Source organism: Ochotona curzoniae, unplaced genomic scaffold (assembly GCF_017591425.1).
Source record: "Ochotona curzoniae isolate NIBS_2020 unplaced genomic scaffold, NIBS_Ocur_1.0 contig_3520, whole genome shotgun sequence".
Lineage (NCBI taxonomy): Eukaryota > Metazoa > Chordata > Mammalia > Lagomorpha > Ochotonidae > Ochotona > Ochotona curzoniae.
The window spans coordinates 3,121,210-3,140,975 of NW_024465894.1; the positions used below are offsets into that span (position 1 = coordinate 3,121,210).

At 51.2% G+C, this 19,766-nt stretch overlaps 1 protein-coding gene across 3 annotated transcripts in view; it reads left to right on the plus strand.

Annotated features, from left to right (window-relative positions):
• Positions 1-932: 932 nt before the first annotated feature.
• ZFP64 (ZFP64 zinc finger protein) overlaps positions 933-19,766 on the plus strand; it is a 61,675-nt gene continuing 42,841 nt past the window's right edge. For 2 of the 3 annotated variants that reach the window (XM_040981294.1, XM_040981293.1), the window contains exons 1-4: positions 933-1,117; positions 4,509-4,748; positions 15,841-16,002; positions 17,473-17,535. In XM_040981294.1, coding sequence (XP_040837228.1) covers positions 1,072-1,117; positions 4,509-4,748; positions 15,841-16,002; positions 17,473-17,535 — 511 coding nt within the window. In that variant the 5' untranslated portion in view covers positions 933-1,071. The remainder of the gene's footprint in view (positions 1,118-4,508; positions 4,749-15,840; positions 16,003-17,472; positions 17,536-19,766) is intronic. The other variant, XM_040981295.1, reaches the window with a different exon arrangement.

Here is a 19,766-nt window from a genome sequence, read left to right on the forward strand (position 1 = left end):
CTGGGGACAATATTGCTGAGATAGAGGCACAGCTGCCAGGGGGAAGAGGGCCTCGCAATGTCAGAATGGGGAGCCAGGGAAGGCCTGGTGGTGAATTCCTGCAGTAGCAGCCACGGACCTGTGGGGAGCGAGCCAGGCAGATGGGAGCACGCTTTTTCTCTTTGCTCCCCTCAAATTAATTCATTAGCTAGTACATTAGTTAACAAACTGCCACTCTGCAGTAGACAGTGGGGCGGAAGCAACCCGGAAAGGCGGAGTCCTTATCTCCCAGCGTGCAGGCGAGGGGCGGCGGACCAGACAGGCTGTCCTCAGAGAGGAGACTCCGGCTGACGCCAGGAGCAGCCCCGGGGAGCTCGTAAATGCTTGTTGTCGGGGCCTCTCCCCACCCAAACTTCTTAATCAAGGACCCTGGGGCGGGTCCCGCATGTCCTAACACCCTAACACTCCCGGCGACCGACTCGAGACCAAGTGGGAGGGTCCTGGAGGGGGGCCCCCTTCAGCGTCCCCACGCCAGTCATCTTCCTATCTCCCACGCGGTCGGCGGCTCTCGGTATTCCAAAACTTGGGGAGGGGACGCCTCCGGGGCTTTGCTGCAGAGCCCGCGCGCTCGGCGCCGCTCCCGGATCCCCACAACCCGGCTCGGGTCTCTCCCAGGAGTCTGGGCGCCATACGGCTGCTCCCCGGCTCTCGGCCGGTGGGGGTAGCCAGACAACCCCGGGGCGGCAGGTGCATGGGCACCCAGGGCCGGGGGTGTGGGGTGTGGGGGTGTGGGTGGTAATCCTGGCGGCGGAGAACCGCCTGCGCCCCGGGGCACAATTCCTCGCCGCCCGGGCCTGGGGACTCGCGGCTGCTGCAAAACCGGCCGGGGCGGCGGGCTCGGGCAGCGCCCTCTAGGCAGCGGAAGTGGAGCTTGCTTTACATCCGTCCTCCCCGCCTCGCAGAGTTGGGAGACGGCAGGCGGGGGGTGTGTGTGTGTGTGGAAAAATAAAAGGGAAAAGTCCGGGCATCATGTAGACCAGCGCCCCCCGCTCAGGAGCCGCGGCCACCCGGGGGACCTCCCAGCCTGCGGCCATGAACGCGAACGGCGAGAGCGACAGCTTCCCCGGCTCGGTGCAAAGTAAGTGCTTTTCCGGGCGCAGTGCGCGCTCCAGGGCCCGGGCCCAACCTCGTCCGCGCTGCAGCCAGCAGGCCCGCAGCCCCGAAATCGGGGTGACGGCCGCCAGCCGCGTCTCGCGTGGTGGTGGAGGAGGGAATCTGAGTGGGCGCGCGGTGCAGGGGGACCCCCGGGTGGGCTGGCGCCCGGGAGCCCCTGATGCGGCACCAGAACGAGGGGCGCGCCTCGAGGCTGGGAGACCCCCGCACAGGGGGCCGTTGGGGAGGACGCAGCCGGGCACACCGTTGCCGCCTCCTTGGGGTGCTCCCGCCCCGCCGGGCGGAGTTTGGGGCGGAGAGGGAGCGTAAATCTGGGGTCACCCGGGCAACGCAGATGGGGAAACTGCGGCTCCCGCGGCTTTGGATTTGCAGCGGGTGGGAGACGGCCGGGTTCTCGTGGTCTCGCCAGCGCCCGGCGCGGGAGAAGTGGGGACCTGGCTGGAAGTGGGGCTGCAGTGGCTTCCTTGGAGTTTTGGGGGGTGGCTGATTCTGATTCTCCAGACAAGGGCCCTGGCGTTTTTCAAGTCTCCGGCTTCACCCGATGCATTGTTTCCCGAAGTGTGGTCCAGGCACACTTGGGACATGGCGCGAGAAAGAAAAAAAAAAAGCTTTCTTGGCCTCATCTCGCCGGTCTGGAGAGGTGGAGCAGGGCCACCCGAGGGTCCCTGCCACGCCTGCGTGCTTGTGGGCGGTTGGCGTGGACAGTGTCGCGGACAGCAGCCCCCCGGCTGGCCTGGGTACTCCTAGCATTAAGTTGGGACAGGCTTCCTCACCCGCCCCAGTGCGACTCCATTTCCGGAACCCACCCGGTCCCCTCTTGGTCCCGGCCGCCATTCTTGTCCCCATAGCACGGATAAGAAAACCAAGGCCACAGCCCTGTTGGAAAGTGACAGCGCTGAGACTGCCACAGTTTGTGCACTCCTTAGGCTACTAACGGCAGGCCTTGCCCCTGAAAGGCCTTTCTCTTTTTCTGTTTCCACTTTAGCCACCAAATCCCCCTTGCAAAGCCTCTGTTAACCCTTGCAAACCCTCCTGGGCAACCAAGCAGCTTCTGCTTACGCTCGGGTGCCTGGGGAAGACTGGCTGTGATGTCGATGTCTTGTTAAATATTTTCAGAAGATTATGATGCATGGACGTGATCCAAAGGCCGTCCAGAAAGTCCATGGAGAGAGGGATGAAAAGTTAAGTCGGCTTTGATGCCAAAACTTTGAAATGCATGCAAATTTTGTTCAGAATATGCATTTCCGCGAATTTCTTAAATATGTTTTGTATGCAACGCATGGATTTAAAACTTTTTTTTACACCAAGGTAGCTTATCTTAATTTCATTTAACACAAATCCTTTGAAGAACCCCTGGAGATGCATAAATACAGTCTCCTAGCATAGATCATGGGGGAAATTGGAAATAAGGTGAGTACCTCACCTTTGCTGAGATGAGAGCTGTGGGTTCTGTGCCATGATGTGTGTGGCCAGTACATAATTAGGAGGATTGAACACTGCAGCATAATGCTTACTCGCCGTAATTTAGCAAGCATCAGTTTTACAAAATGTAGTATTTATTTGGAAAGCAGATGACACACGAAGGGGCGTAGAGAGCTTCTATTTGCTGGTTCACCGCCCCCCCAAGTGGCCGCAGTGTCCAGGGCTGGACCAGGCTGAAGCCAGGAGCCAGCAACCTCATGTCCCATGTGGGCGGCAGGAGCACAAATACTCGCGCCGTCTTCCAGCGCTTCCCCAGGCACGTGAGCGGGGAGCTGGAGAGGAAGCAGAGCAGCCAGGCCTTGAAGCAGCCCTTAGATACGGATGCTGGCATGACTAACAGTGAGTTAGCCCACCTGGCCCCAAGGCTGGCCCCCGTGCGTCATCGTCTCACACAGCTGTGTACGGAGCGTGAGTGGACGAAGACCTGGTGTTCATGGGACGTGTTACTGGGAATAGTCTCCATGGCCCCCTCCTCCCACTTCTTCAGCTGATTCTTCCAACTTCCTGTTAGTAACATGAACTTTCTTATAGTAATGCAAAGGACATTTTTAAAGTGAAAATGAAGGTAGGCATATTAATTAGAAATTTATTAATTGTGTTTGTTATTTAACAAACCTATGCACAGTTCTTTCTTCTGAAAGAAAGGGCCAGGTACCATGCTGAGTATTTTTGCAAATATTAACACAGCATTAGAAACAATAGCCCTGTCAACAATTTGCTTGCAGGTAACGAAAACCCCAAGTGTGCTGGCCTAACCAGAAATCTGGAATTGTTTGCAGCATTGATTCAGGGGACTAATGTAAGCACTGGAATCCTTAGGGATCTTCATCTTTTCCTCATCGTCCCAACGTAGCTGCAGAAGCCCCTGGTTTTTTGTTTTTTGTTTCTTTTAAAGATGTACTTATGTTATTGGAAAGGCAGGTATACAGAGAGGAGGAGAGGCAGAGAGGAAGACCTTCTGTCCGATGATTCTCTCCCCAAATGGCCGCAACGGCCGGTGCCACGCCAATGCAAAGCCAGGATCCAGGAACTTCTTTCCAGGTCTCCCACGCAGGTGCAGGGTCCCAAGGTTTTAGGCCATTTTTCCAGGCCACCAGCAGGGAGCTGGATGGGAAGTGGATCAGCTGGGATTAGAACCGGCGCCCATATGGGATCCCAAGGCATGTTCAAGGTGAGAACCTTAACCATTATGCTGTCGCACCGGGCCCAAGCCCCTGTTTTCATATCTGCATTGAAAGCCTGATGACACGGACGGTGCTGGTCATGTGTGTTCTCTTTCTGCTATGAATGCCAAGCCTCTCCGTCCTGCAGCACTGTGCTGTAGGAATGTCCCAGTGTGTAGGAAACCAAGACGACTTAAAGTAGTGATGTCAGGCCTGGCATGATGGTTCAGTGGCAAAATCCTCACCTCACAAGCACTGGGATCCCATATGGGCGCCGGTTCATGTCCTGGCTGCTCCACTTCCCTTTCAGCTCCCTGCTTGTGGCCTGGGAAAGCAGTCGAGGACGGCCCAAACTCTTGGGACCCTGCACCCACATGGGAAACCCAGAAGAAGCTCTTAGCTTCTGGCTTTGCATCGGCTTAGCACCAGCCATTGCAGCCACTTGGAGAGTGAACCAGAGTGAACCAGTGCATGGAAAATCTCTGTCTCTCCTTCTCTCTGTAAATCTGATCTGCCCTTTGTTGGGAAATGTGGCGGGACAGGTTTATACAGTGACCTCTGCGTTGCATAAGAGATGACTACTACTGCACCGAGCAGGGCAACCATGGACATCCAGGAATGTGCAAGACCTGTGAGTGGTGGTACAAGCACCTGTACATGTCGAGGCAGGTATGTGGGATTAACCTGCCACCTCTCCTTTGTTCCATGGAGTTCCGGGTGGTGCGACAGTGCTGGTGGAGCTGACTCCCGACATCCACATCTGCGGGATCTGCAAGCATCAGTTCAACAACCTGGATGCCTTTGTAGCTCACAAGCAGAGCGGCTGCCAGCTGACCAGCACGGCTGGGGCCACCCCCAGCACGGTCCAGTTTGTGTCAGAGGAAACGGTGCCTTCTGCGCAGGCTCAGACGACCACCAGGACCATCACTTCAGAGACCCAGACCATCACAGGTACAGCTCTGGGGGCAGGAAGGCAGGGAGCCAGTGCTGGCTGGGCCCCAGGCCCTCTGGGAAACATGGGGAGCTCATGAAAAGCACAGACCCGGGGATGCCCAGTGCCCACCCCCTGGGCCTGCTGATACTTCCTGTCAAGCTCCACTGGGAAGCCAGCTGTTCAGCCGGTCTGGGAGCTGTGCATTTGTGATGTTAGCTCTTATACTCCCATGCTACAAAAAGTTGGTGCACAGTGGTCTTACGAGGTAGGGTTACGTTGGTGCCATAAAAAGGAAATCGGTATGTCCTTATAGATGTTGTTACATGTCAGGCTTCTAAACAAAAACTTGATGCTAGAAGCAATACTTGCAGGAAGCACGGTGCTGCTGTGAGGGTGCTTGTTTAGATGGTGGGAGAATGATTCCTGCGCTTGGTGTGACTGGTGTGAACAGACAGAAAAACAGACTCTGCAGGCGGGCACAGGTCTCCCCTCCCTGATGCTACCACAGAGAAAACAGGAAAACCATCCCCCTCCTTGAGATCGCAACCACACACTCCAGGAAGGATAGTTCAGGCGGGTCACAATCATCAGATGTGTAACGACATGTGTGTGAAAGCTCTGGGAGTAAGCATTGCACAAATTCCTGCATGCACACCCCTACACTTACGCCGTGGGCACTGCCTTCTCAGGCTCCACAGAGACGGCTAAGAGCACGGAGCCACCCATGTGACAGAGTATGGACAGTCCTGTGGGGGCATTGCAGCTGGCTTCCGGACACCCCAACACTCCTTCCACGGAAGGCCCATTCAGGATTCTTCTCACCCCGAAAGGGACAGTGATAAATGCCATTGCAGATAAAGTTACAGTTTTCCAAAGTTAAAACAAACTAGGAACCAAGTCTAAAGCCAAACCCACAACTGGGGTTTTGAGGGGAGGGAAAAGGGTGTGCACTCTGTATGAGGATACTTCAAAAAGCATTTGGGAAAAGCATCAGAGCCCGGGGAGTCATTTACACTGTCTGAACTGAGCGTTTGCTGTGCTGTTTGAGCTTTTTGGCAATCAGCAAAGTTTTTGTTTTCTTAATACATGTGAAAGAACATTCCTTCTGAGATTCTAGAACATTAGAATAAAATAAGCCAGTCACTTTACACATCTTCCCACTTTCCTGGTGGTTATTTTCTTTTTTTTTTTCAAAGATTTATTTTGTTTTTATTGGAAAGTCAGATATACAGAGAGGAGGAGACACAGCGAGGAAGATCTTCCATCCGATGATTCACTCCCCAAGTGACCGAACAGTTGGTGCTGTGCCGATCCAAAGCCAGGAGCCAGGAACTTCCTCCAGGTCTCCCACATGGGTGAAGGGTCCCAAGGCTTTGGGCCGTTCTCGACTGCTTTCCCAGGCCACAAGCAGGGAGCTGGATGGGAAGCGGGGCTGCCGGGATTAGAACTGGCATCCTATGGGATGACGGCGTGTTTAAGGCGAGGAGTTTAGCCAGTAGGCCACCAAGCTAGGTCCTCTCCTGGTGTTTCTTAAATCTCATCTTAAAGGAAGTTGCCAAAAAAACATGAGAATATTGAAGAAGGGTTTGGTGCCATCTTGTTGCTTTATGATTGGACAGAATGAGACTGCATTTAAAATGAGACAAAGGTAGGGTCCCATCACAAGGTCATGGAGGTCCTGGGCCAGACCATGGTACTTCCAAAAGTTCATTGGAAAATGTACTTTAAAGGAGCTAAGGGGGCATTGGCACAGCAGGTTCTTCTTCACATGTGATCCTGGCATCCCATGTACAGTCTTGGCTGCTCCATTTCCAGTCTAGTGTTCCATTGATAGAACTTGGAAGGCAGTGAGCAATGGCCCACGTGCTTGGACCCTGGCTGTCTCTGAGGTAGACCAGGTTGCAGTTCCCAGCTCCCGGCTTCAGCCAGAGTGAACCAGCAAACGAAAGATCACACACTCTTACTCTCTCCAGCTATCTATCTGTTTGTCTTTAAAATAAATAAAAATACTGAAGAGGGGCCAGAACAGTAGCTCAACTGGCTAATCCTCCACCTTCAAGCTCCAGCAACCCATATGATCACCAGTTTGTGTCCTGGTTGCTCCAGTTCCTATCCAGCTCCCTTTTTGTGGCCTGGCAAAGCAGTAGAGCATGGCCCAAAGCCCCAAGACCCTGCACCTGCCTGGGAGACCTGGGAAAAGCTCCTGGTTCCTGGCTCTGGATCAGCTAAACTCTGACCGTTGCAGCCATTTGGGGAGTGAACCAATGGGTGGTAAATCTTTTTCTCTGTCATGCCTTCTCTCTGTAAATCTGCCTTTTGAATAAAATAATAAATAACTTTTTTAAAAAAAAAAAAAAGAAGGAAAATGCAATTGAAACATAAAATTTTGGTGCCAAAAACAAACAAACAAACAAAAAAAAACCTGAGGTCTTGGCATACATTTCCGTAGTAATTGTTTTTCATGAGCTTTTTAAAGACCTCTTATCCTCAGGGTCTTCTCTTCTGGCCTCAAAGTCAGAGTCCCAGGAACCAACACCCTGGGTGCTGCACCTTGGAGAATGGGAGGCCCCGTCCCCACCCCAGTGCAGGAGGATTCAAGCCCTGTGCTTGCTCTGTGCCCTTGACACCTAGATTCTGAGCCTTGGCTTCTGCATCTCCCCTTTCCTGATCCTTCTCCCACCTGACACAGCTCAACTCAAGACGTGAAGGTTTGTGATCTTCATCATCTGTGGCCACTGCTCTCCCCTGTGTGTGTGGCAGCAGCCATGCCTTCTGTCAGCTCCGAGCGCCTGTATGTGCTGCCCCTTCTTGCCTTGCGCCCACTGCATCAGAGCTGAGCTCCCAGGCGTTTTGTCCAAGAGCCCTTCGTGACACCACCGACACATGAGCATGCCCATGTGCTCACATGTGCTGTTCTCCTAGACCAGGCTGTGACCTTGAAGTCTGTCCCCATCGCTAACCGTGAAGTACCATGAAGCCAAGGAGGTACCCCTGCTTATTCCCTCACTGCAGCGCAGCATCCAGAACTCAGTGGCATTGGTTATTGTGGGGTTTGAGCGACTGCTCGGCTCTGGTGGCACCACTGAAGCTGACCTCACAAACAGCTACTCCATCTTGTCTCTTTCCAGCTCTTCATCAGAGATGTCTGTCCTCGTTGTAGTGTTCCCCCTGCCCTCTGTCATTTGATCTTCCTGTGCTTAATTGTTGCTAATCCGTGCCAAGTCCAGCCAAGTCCTGCTTTCTTTTCCCATTTACAAGATTGGCTTCCTGGGCGTCCGTGTTCCATTAGCTGCTAGCTCCCACACTGCTGGTGAGCCACATTCCCCTAGGAGCTTGTTACAGACGCCTGGGCCGGGTCTCTGCCTCCTAAGGGCGAATCTTGGGGCTGAGGTGCAGGCTTCTGAGTGTATAATAAGCTCCCAGGGGACTGCAGGTGTCAACCAGGTCTGAGGGTCACTGACTGACGGCCCAAGGCCACTGTCCAATCCCCGCTTCCCCACCCACACAGCAGGTGGCTGCAGCTACCCGTAAGCTGGCAGTCCTTCTCCTGTTAGTCCTTACTGGCTCAGCTCCTGCATCTCCTCTCCGTAATATCTGAGTGTAAAATGAAATGGATTTCCTGCTTGCCGGCTTTGCAAGCTGCCCATTGTTTAGCATATGATTTCTGAGCTGTCACACTAGAGCAGTAGAATGAGGTGCTGATGGGCGAACGCTAGCATCCCACATATGTTGTCTGAGTCCATGGCCTAACATCCTGCGGCTTTGGAGTTGGGTTTCTGAGTATGAATCTTGGCTAGGTAGAGCCTTGGAACCACATCACCATGTGACCCTGGAAAATTACAAGAGCCCACAGGGTCTCCCTATAAAGTGGGGTGAAAGCCAACAGAGAGGTGACAGGATTTGGTAGTTAAAGGTCCCAAGACAGAAGGCCGACGTTCAAATCTGGCTGCACCACTTGCTCGAGGTGTATGTGTAAGTACAGCCGGGCAGGCTGTGTGTGAGGGTCACGTCTCCTTTTCCCCAGCTGTAAAGTGGGAAAAACCATCGTATTCAAGTCAGAGCATTCTAGCTGGGCTTCGTTGAGCTCCTGGGTGGAAGACCCTTAAAGTTATGGGAATTCAATGAAACAGCACCCAGAAAGCATGAGCACAGAACCTGGTGTGTGGCAAGCACTTGGCCACATTAGTTGAACTGATGACTTGAATGAGAACGCTCTTTCCCACCACTTCCAGTCCATTCCTACCCGTGAAGTCCTAGCTGAAAAGGCGTCCCCACCTAGAAGCCAGCACTGATTTCCTCTTTTTCCCATCTGTGAGGTTGTGGCTCTTACTGTTTTTCGGGCAACATGTATCGCAGTTGTGGTTAGTTCATTTTTTGATGACATGCAGAGTTTAATTAGCTGGAGCAGCAGATTCAGAAGTAGTTAGAGATAAGGTCACAGCAACCGTCTGTAGCAGTAGGGACCACAGTGGAGAGGGAGGAGGGTGTATGGCCAATGAGCTGACAGAAGACAGCAGCCCAGCCAGCCATAGAGCATCACCAGCTAGGCCAGAGTGTGACCAGGAGCTGGGCTGGCTCTCAACAGCCGGGCCATGCTGTCCTCCTGAACAGTGTCACAGAATGTCAGCATTGGACAAGGCCACCTTGGTGGAACAAGGCAGATGACAACCTGATTGGTACTGGTCCGAGCCCAGGTACAGCAGGTGCATTGCTCGAGGCTCAGAGCATCACACATCCCTGGTCCTCACTCCTCTGAGTGCTGGCTGTTGCTTTACCTTCTGAAGCCTTAGCCTGTTGTCTCCTCTCCCTCTGAATGATGCTTACTAACATTCCAAGTTATGGAATTGCCCTTACTTCTGGTCAGCCCAGGTTTTCTTGAAAGCTTCCCCAGAAGCATCTATCGTGAGCCCCAAGCCCATCCTGTTATCGGGTGCTCCAGGATTCCATACTGTGAAGCTGCGTTCTTAGGACTAGCAGCAGATTCCCCTGCAGATGGCTGGTGGTCTGTGATGTAGCATAGCCCATGGTCTTCCTCAATATGCTTCTCAAGGGGAGTGTCCAGGTGAGGATCTGGCATGAAAGTAGGTTCCCAGGCCCCTCCTCGTGGGAGTGTGAACCAGCCTGCAGCTGAACACAGGCTGGGTGGTGAAGATGTTCTTTCAAATCCATGCAGCTTAAATGTGGTGCATTCTTTGCTGCTTGCTATCCTCTGCTGTGGGCTCTTCTCCACTGCCCTTGACCCCCATGGCTGCAGGTGTCTGCCCTCACTGTAGACCTCAGATTTCTCAGCCACATCCACAGACATGGAAAGAGTGACCTGATCCATGTCAGGGAGAGGAAACTGCCTGACAAACTCCCAATCCCATGGCCAAAACAGACACATGTGTTCGCGCAATGACCTTGTAGTAAAGCAGCTGGGCCAGCAAGGGACAAGGAAGAGGAGATCCTATCCCCAGGGCCCCCTTGCAAAGCCAGATTCCTGCCCTGCCCCCTTCAGTGGGCTGATGCCTGAATTCTCAGGTGCCAATGTGCAAGACAGCTTTCTAGAAACGTAGGAAATAGATACAGCCATTTCCAGACATTGCTGAAATGTGTGCATCAAGTTTGAAAAATCCCTGGATGGAAGCAAACCCAGAGCCACTCAGTCTGGGCATGGCAGGTGTCGGCAGACCTGAGGAATCAAGCAGGAGAAGGTCCCTGCCCACCCTTGGATTCCAGAGTTCATGCTGCTTGGTTTTCTATTACTTGAGACTTTTGCTTACAATAGACCCATTCTCTAGCATTAGTTTAAGACCTTATTCACAATATAGGAACAAATGGAAAACTTGAGAGCAGGGGTGCAGCCAAATCTTACACTGTGATTGAAATAGAAGCTAGAAATGTATCAGGGCTTTAAAGCTGCACCCCGACAATTTAAAGGGTAGTCCGAGGAACTACAGCCGCCACCAGGGGGCGCCTTTGAAATGGTGGCACCTCCTCCACACTCAGACCTCAGGAGGGAGAGTCTGCTTTGACGGAAGTGTGCACGTGACCCCTGGACTGCCTTCCTTTCACAGCAGCAAAATCCACACCAATTCAGAACATCTTAGTTCCAGCATCGAAGCCAGGCCAGCCGAGTCTGATTGGACTAGCCCCCTGCCAGGTGTCTGCCGCCAAATAATCTGCAGAGCTGGGGGTGTGGTCGGAGAGTTTAGTGTCCAGAGCCCCCCCGAAGACAGGGCAGAGTTGGGGGAAACAGCAGAGGGAGAAGTCGGAGAGCGGGCTGCAGGACAGTGCAGCAATAGGCTCGTTCGGGCAAAAACATGCACAGGTCAGTGAGGGGAAAGCCAGAATTCAAGTGGGAAAAAGAGAGCTAGCAACAGATGCGAGCAGTTCACCCAAGTAGGTGTTTGAATGGGAAATACATGCGGAGAAGCCCTTCATTTCTACTAATTATAAAAGAAATGCAAAATTAAAATGACCTCATGTTGTTCCATGATAGCCAAGGGGATGGGGAGAATGCAAAGGACCCAAAGAAATCCAAGGTAAGAATCCTGCGTAGGTGTTATCTATAAAGGGAAATACCAGAGCAGGTGTTTGGCACAGTTAAGATGCTGCTTGGTACACCCGTGTTCCATAGTGTGGTATCTGGGTCAGGTCCTACCGCTGCTTCTCTCTCAGCCTCCTGCTGACATACCCTGAGAGCAGCAGGTGGCGGCTCAGGTCCCTGAGTCCCTGCCGCTCACTGGAGACCTGGATGGAGTTCTAGCCTGCTGACTTCAGTCTGGCCCGACAGATTATTAAAAAGAAAGAAGTAAATACATAGAAAGTCTTCAGTGTCCAGGAAAGGAAAACGACTGATTAAGTTTTTCTGCAACCGAAATGATAAGATATGATATAGCCACCAGAAATTATGTTTCAGGGAAATGGTAAGAACCAAAAGCCTCAATGTGGCAAAAATGGTTTCATTTAAAAAGAAAATAGAAAATGATTGTGGCTGTCATCGCAGTTTGATACTTTTTTTAAAAGATTCATCTAATTGTTTGAAAGACAAAGTTTAGAGAGAGAGAGAGAAAGAAGTCTTCTATCAGTTAATTCATTCCTTAAATGACCACAGCGGCTGAAGTTGGACCAATCCAAAGCCAGGAGCTGGGAGCTTCTTCTGGATCTCACATGGGTGCAGGAACCCAAGCACTTGGACATGAACTGGCACCCGTGTGATATGCTGGGGTCACAGAGGCTTAAGATGCTGTGCCACAACGCCAGCCAGCCTTCAGTTGAACAATTTTAACACCTTTCTAAAAGGACACATTTGCTGTGTCGCCCGTCGTTAATATCACAGATACTTGTACACAGCAGCGGGTGTTGTCCGAGCTGCCAGGAGAGAGTGCTGCAGAAAGACAGGCCTCTCTCTGCTTGTGGCTCGTTCAGCCAGTCGGAGGCTGTGCAGGCAGCAGTGACTCGTCACAACAGACTGGGGCTTGGACGGAGAAGCACATGTGCCATAGTGTGGACGGTAAGGGGTATGTGACAGGCTGTGACACTACCGGTGCCTCTTACCTCCTTCTCTACATTCTTGCATACTTCCCAGATTTTAAATAATGAGCATTTGCTTTTTATTTTGGAAAAATAGTAACAATTATAGTACAAAAGGAATCTATTTTTAAATTCAAGAAGAGGAAACAAATGGGACTGGGCAGCAATGGCATCTCTAGGTGGTTCACAGGCGATGCCATGGAGAAGGGGTGACATTGGTCCATGCGAACCCAACAGGTCCAGCATGCCAAAGGGTAAAAGTTCCCAGAAGGAGGTACAGGCTTTTTGTGACATCGTGCAGCAGTGTCGCATGGGAAGCAGTGTTGCAGCACACAGGGAAGCCGTTAGCTGCATTCCTGGGCTCAAGGGAGTGCAGCTGAGCACGTGGAGAAAGCAGGGGAAATCCCCAGGAGGCAGAACCCGAAAGCTACAACAGGTGCATGAGGCCGGGAGCTGCTGGGGATCTTGGCAGGGGATTTGATCCTGAGCCTCAAACAAGACCCCAGTGAAAGCCGCAGCCTTTGCTGCTGACTCAATGATGGGAACACTGGAGAGCATTCTTCGCTGGGGGCAAGTAGCACCTCTTCAAAAAGTGCCTCCCAAGCACGGCTGTGGGTCTTTCCAGCCTGGTAGATTTGAAGTCTGGGTGATCCCCACTGGCTTCATTTGGATGCTCTGAGCCCATGAGGCCAAGGCCACTTGCTACACCAAACCTGAACCTGGACAAATGATCTGTCCTTACAAGTGCTGACACTAGCATCAGCTTGACACTGCCAAGCCCTTGCAGTGAGCCCAACTCTGAGGATGTCTTGTTCTTGAGTTGTCACTAGGGAAACTGGGCCAGTCCAAAGCCAGGAGCTTTTTCCAGGTCTCACATTCAATGCTACCTTCCTCCTGGTCTCCCTACATAAAGACTGCATGCCTCAATCTCTAGGCGTCCTTCCCCTGCTTGCTCTCCATGGCAGCGTGCCCACCTGAAAGACTGTGTGTTTCATCACTGCATGTACTTCTCTCCTCTAGCATGTCGGCTCCAGGACCGTGGTGGCTTTTAGCCCTAGCTCACCGCTGCAGTTCTTGTGTTTGAACAATGCCTGGCATGCAGAAGGTGCTTAATAAATGTTTGGTAGGTGAGTTCATGAATAAACGAGAAGAGCAGCTTTGACTACCTGGTCTCTGACCCTTTCAGCAGTCCTGGAAGATAGGGGTGGGTGTGGGTCCCCTGAAGCTCAGGTAGGCAGGACCTGCCTGGGCTAGTAGCCGGCTACTCTCAGATGATTCTTGTGTTATGTTTGATTAATTTCACCCCAAAGGTGATCCCTGCAGTTAGGTGCCAGCCCCTCTTTGCTGTGTATAAGCTCCCCTCACTGGGTGGTTCCTGCTGCCTCCCCAAGACATCAAAAGCACTATAGCAACAAAAGTGGAAACAGACAAGTGGGTTTGCATCAAATGATAAATGATGAGAACATCAGAGGAAACCACAGAATGACAAGGCAAGCTACGGGACAGGAGACGTTTACAAGTCATGTCTGTGCGTAGATTAAGATCCAAGATACTGTGCTGCTTTTCTCTGCTGTGAGTTGCCCCGGGAGGCGGAGGGCAGAGGGCTCTTGGGACAAGAGACCCAGCCAGTGTCCAGGGAGGGCAGAGGGTGTGGTGCTTAGCACTTACTTTCCAGGAGGGCTCTGGACTGACTTGCAGGGAAAGACTGGCCGCCCTCTCTCCTGCCACACTAAGCACTTTCCAATGTGGGAGTCACTTGTGTGGAGCAAAGTTGGAAGGCCGTGGTGAGTGTGACCGCGTAAGCCCGGTGTGAAGCATTGAGCACCTGTGTCTTGGTTACCCCTCTAGTCCCGGACAAGCAGGGACAGCTGGTCACCTTGGGTCCTGCACATTCCGCTGAAACTCTGGTGCTCAAGTCCAGCCCTGTTCAGCAAGTCACTGGGATCTCCCTGCAGCACAACCTGCCTTCCTGAATTCTCTCATTAACCTTGGCAGCAACCCTGTGACCGTGACCATTGCCATCTGCAAGGGACAAAGCTGAGAGGGTTTGGCTGGTCTGTGATCACCCATAGAGTCCATGGCTGGACCGTGATCTCATCAGTCCAGGGGCCACGTTGTAACATATCTGAAACAGCAGCATGTCTTAGAGGACGCCTTCTGCCAACAGGCAGGCCCCCACAAGTTGCCTTGGCCTGAGTAGGGCCAAGCTTGATAGCAGTTGGTCATGTTTACATCACCTGGGCCAAATTGTGTACTTTTGGAACTGTATATGCTGTTTAACATGTCCTCCAAGACCCTGCGTGATGATTTAGATCAGTCTGCAAACAACCCCAAGGGGTGACTTTGATACCAGGAGAAAAAATGTCTGTTGTTGGAGCGATGAAGACAGTTCCACGTGCTTGAATGCAACGCACAGAGGAGCACATTCCTTCTGTAGGTCGTGTTCTGCAGCTGAGGTCCATGGAGAAGGAGGGCAGGCAGTCATGTGCCTGGCACCACAGGGCATCTGACTCTGCTGCCTGAGGATCTGCCCCGGTGGCAGGTTCCCTGGTCATTGCCATGCTGCTGGCTGGAGACCACATTTGGAGGACTTAGAATGAGCGAAAGCCGAGCCAGTGCCACCGAGAAAGTGAACGCATCTCCATGAGGGGCAGGTGCAGCTGCAGCGAGGCTTGGTGTGAGGACGGGAGACGGTATATCGGACCCTTCCTGCTGATGTTAAACCACTGCCTCTTCGCTTCCCTCAGCACTGTTCCATGGGGAAAAATGGAACTTGAAACTTGACTCAGACATCAGAAACATAACCCAGGTGTGGTTTGCCAGACGTCGGCGTGATGGCGACCAGACACCTGGATGTCCAGTGTCCCAAGATGTCTTAAAGAACATGATGGGTTAAGAACGCTTTCTGCTGGGCCTGGTGGGGTAGCCTCGCAGCTAAAGTCCTCACCTTGCAAGTGATGTCATCCCATATGGGTACCAGTTTGTATCCTGACTGCTCCATTTGCCATCTAGCTCCCTGCTTGTGGCCTGAGAAAGCAGTTAAGGATGGCCCAAAGCCTTGGGACCCTGCCACCCACATGGGAGACCCAGAAGAAGCTCCTGGCTTCAGATTGGCTCAGCTCCAGCCATTGTGACCACTTGGCGAGTGAACCATTGGATGAAAGATCTTCCTCTCTGTCTCTCCTCCTCTCTGTATATCTGACTTTCCAATAAAAATAAATAAATCTTTAAAATTTTAAAAAGAACATTTTCTGCCATGATAGGCTTATTTGGGCAGCTTTTTTCTCAAATATAAAATAATAGTGCATCTTTCGATCTATAGCATGTTAGGTAAAAAGAAATAGTGTCACTGTTTTAAGAGAATTCACAGCACCTTGAACATAGGGAATACCACCCACATGGGTGACCCAGTTTCAGCCAACCTGTTATGAGCATTTAGGGAGTGGGTCAGCAGATGGAAGATCTTTTTTCTTTGTGTATTTGTGTGTGTGTGTGTGAATCTGCTTTTCAAATGAATAAATCTTCTAAAAAAGTTAAAGAAGTAGCTATTGGATCTTTGTGTTACGAAAAATTAGTAACCGCAGCATCTTTTAGTTTCAGCTCCAGAGTTTGTGTTTGAACATGGCTATCAAACCTATCTTCCTGCGGAAAGTAATGAAAACCAGACGGCCACTGTCATCTCTCTCCCTACCAAGACACGCACCAAAAAGCCAGCAGCCGTAACTGCTCAGCGGAGGCTCAGCTGTTGCTATCCAGGTAACGTGTGTAGTGATGTCCTGTGGTCACATCCCGTGGCCAGGGTAGAAGGCTTGCTGTTGAGCCAGGTTCCAAGGCTCATGCTCCTGAGTTCCTGCAACTGGATATAGATGTGCTCCATGTCAACTGGCCCAAAACCTGAGCCTCAGGGCATTGCCATTAGCCCGTAAAACCTGCTACTACTCATTCTACTCATCATGCCTAGGTGTTCCCAGGCCTTCACAGTCATAGGCTTAGAAATGAAACTGAGGGAACTGCCGTTGTGACATAGCAAGTTAAGCTCCCTCCTACCATGCTCACATCCCATGTGGGTACCGATTCAAATCCTGGCTGCTCCATGTGCATTCCAGCTTCCTGTTAATACACGTGGGGAAGTAACAGAAGGTGGCTTGAGTGCCTAGGCCCTTGCACCCATGTGGAAGCTCTTGACGGAGTTCCTGGTTTCAGCTTGGCTCATCCCCAGCCACTGTGGCCATTTGGGGAATGAAACAGAGAATGGAAGATCTTTCTCTATCTCTCCTCTCCACGACTCTGCCTTCCAAATAAAATAAATCATTAGAAAAAAAGAATGAACTGAAAACTCCAGGACACTGGGAATTTCTTTTCCCATGCTACAATTTAGGGAGACATCCATGATTATTTTTTTTCTCCTTACTTTTGTTTTATACTTTTTATTTGGAAATTGTTTCAGACTCATGGAACAGTTGCAAGAACAAGACCAAAACTTGCCCATGTGGCCTTCATCTACGGCCCACATGTTAACATTTCCCAAATCTGAAGCTTTCTTCTGTGGTCACCAACTATCCTGTCCTGACCTGTCCAAAAATAAAATCCCGCTCCCGGTCCAGGCTGTAGCCAGGCTCCCTGCTTGCAGTGGCTCTGTGTCCTTGGTGTCCTTTCATGAGGAATGGCGAAGCTGTTGCCTTGTGTGAGCCGACAGTCACCTGGGCTGAAAGTGCCCAGCTTGTTTGTGATTGGGGGGTTGTAGTAGAAATCTAAGACCGAAGCTGTGTTCTCCCTGGGGCGTTGCATCCACAGGCCCAGATGTGTTCATCCTATTTATAGGTGTTAACTTTTGTCACTTAGCTAAAGAAGTTTCTGTTCGTTTTTAATACCCTAAAGTCTATGTTCACTTTACTTCTTTTCTAAGAATTACTTTATTTGAAAAGCAGAGTTCAGAGACAAAGAGGGAGAGACAGCGAGAAGGGTCTCCATCCATTGGTTCGCTCCCCAAGAGGCCACAGTGACCAGAACCGAGCAGTCCTGAAGGCAGGGACCAGAGCTGCTTCCAGGTCTCCCACATGGGTGCAGGGGCCCAAAGACTTGGACCATCCCTCCGCTACTTTCCCAGTGAGCTGGATGGAAAGTAGAACAGCCGTGATCCAAGCTGTGTCCGCAGCAGCTTTGACCTCTGCTGTATCATGACACACCTCAGTGCTTTTCTAATTTATCGCTCCTTCCTGTTTTTAGGTTGCCAATTCAAGACTGCCTACGGCATGAAGGACATGGAGCGGCACCTGAAAATCCACACAGGTATGAGATGCTCCTGGGCCATGTGCCCCGAACACCTGCTCTATGCCCAGGGCTGGGGTTCTGGCTAACTTGGACTGGGGCCTGACCCAGAGCCTCACTGGGTGTCACAAGAATACAAATGTTTGTGCATGTCGTTTTGGCAGAAAATGTTTAAAGCATGGAAGAAAAGAATGTGAGCCAGCCTCGCAAATAGGAATTCAAGCTGCTGCCGCCGTTGCATGAAAATCAGCCAAATTCATAGAAACTAGAATGCAGTGTCGTTGTCTCTGTGAGGTGTGTGTGCATGTGTGCGTGTGTGTGTAGGAATAAGGGCAAAGGATAATGACATGTATATCTTTCTGTGGCGTCATCGGATGCAGTGGATATAGTATGTGTTATTTTGTGACTTTGAAAAGTACTTTTTTTTTAAAGGGGAGAACAAGATCAATGCAAGGAGGAGAGTTGATTCTTTCTGGTGATTTCCCTTTTTAAATTATCTTTGTGATTTCTTGATTTTGTAACAATGGGGAAATACTTTTAGGCCTTGCTTTTTATAATTCTTTAAACGTATTTATTCATAGAAAATGGACAAATTTCACATATATCACAGTACAGATTTAGGCACCCACTGATTCTTCCCACGCTTCCCTCCACCTGCCTGCATTCCCCACCCACCCTCCTCCTTCCTTAAACGGATCACTTTGTGACTTTGTCTGTCATCATTGAGCCGTGCTCATCTTCCCTGTGTTGTTCCAGTGTCAGCAATGTGCCGCCCAGCGAGCACAGAAAGCCTTCTTTAGCAGAGGGTTCTGTGTTCCTCCTTAAATGCTGCAGACATGTAGCCATTCGGAAGCATCAACATGCGTGAGTGAGGGCTACCACACTGGAATCTGACTTTGGCTTCATCTGGCCCACATCTGCTGTTCAGCCAATGATTGTTGACTATATTCTTTGGTGCAGAGCAGTGAGGGCCTTAGTGCTTTTAGAGTTACTGTCAGAGAGTAACATGTCTGGCATGTCATTTGGATTTATTCCAATTGCCCAGATGTTAAGTTTCTAAACATTACGGCAATGAGCCTCTCTATGTGGGTTTCACACTCGGAGGCTGCACTAGCCATGTTTGACATCGTAAGAGCCAGGTGCTTGGAGAACGGTGGATGTTGTGGAAAGCATGGCAGAAGCACAGGTGAGGGCAGCAGCTCGGCAGCCAGGCTGTGTCCCGCGTCAGTGTCTGTCAGACTGATGTGTTTCCATTGACATCTTCAAGGTTAACAAGAAGGTGTCCAGAGAGGACAGCAGTGACCTGAACCTTAGCCCCTGGAGACTGGGGCTGCAGCCACGGCAGCTCCAGGGCTCCTTCCCAGCAGAACTGGCTGAAGCTGCCCACCCCATCCACCCCCGCCATCTCGCCCTTGTGCTCATAGGCAGAGTGGCTCCAGGGGTGCTGTTGTGGCCCCCAGTGCTGGGAAGTGAAGTTGCTGGGTTTGACTTTTCCTCTTCCTTGTGAAAACCTTTAACACATTTCCCCGATACATCCTTCTTTCCCCTGAGTTGATGGTGATCTGTTTTGACAGTTAATTTTAGCGCTTGGCTATTTAGGATTTGGCCAAAATACATGGTTGGCATGTGAAGTAAGAAGCAAAAATCTCAGGTGGTCGCCCACCTGCTCCTCCCTTGGCCAAAAGTCAGCTGTGGTGCAGCAGTCTAGAATTAAAGCATACAGAATCTGTTTCCCATCTCTTCCCAAGTTAACACAATGCCACATTGTATACTGTCGCTTTATATATTATGTAGGTACCACATTATATGCTATCAACTACAACATGCTTTCTTCAGTTAATATTGAAGATCTTTTCATGTCAGTGTGTGTATATCTACTGCATTCTTTCATTAGCCAAAAGTGTTTAAATTTGTGTTACCTGAGAGGGTTGGTTTGCTTGCTGCCAGCAATAAATCAGAAAACCTGTGTCGGATAGTTCGCGTTGTTCACAGGTGGCGAGGTGGTGTGTGTGTAGTGAAGTCAGGAGGACGGCCAGACAGCAGCTCAAGGCAGGCCCGGCTTTGAGTCTCGCTCACATCGCCATCTGGAGGGGGGCAAGTGGCACATCTGTGCCAGGAGATCCCAGAGGATCCCAAGTCCTTCCCATTGCAGTATGTCGCATCCTCTCCCTAAATGCTGGCAGCCTACCTACCTGCCCTTGGCCTCACCTGCTTTCTCTTGCCTGGAGCTGAGTTACAGCTAGCAAGAAGGC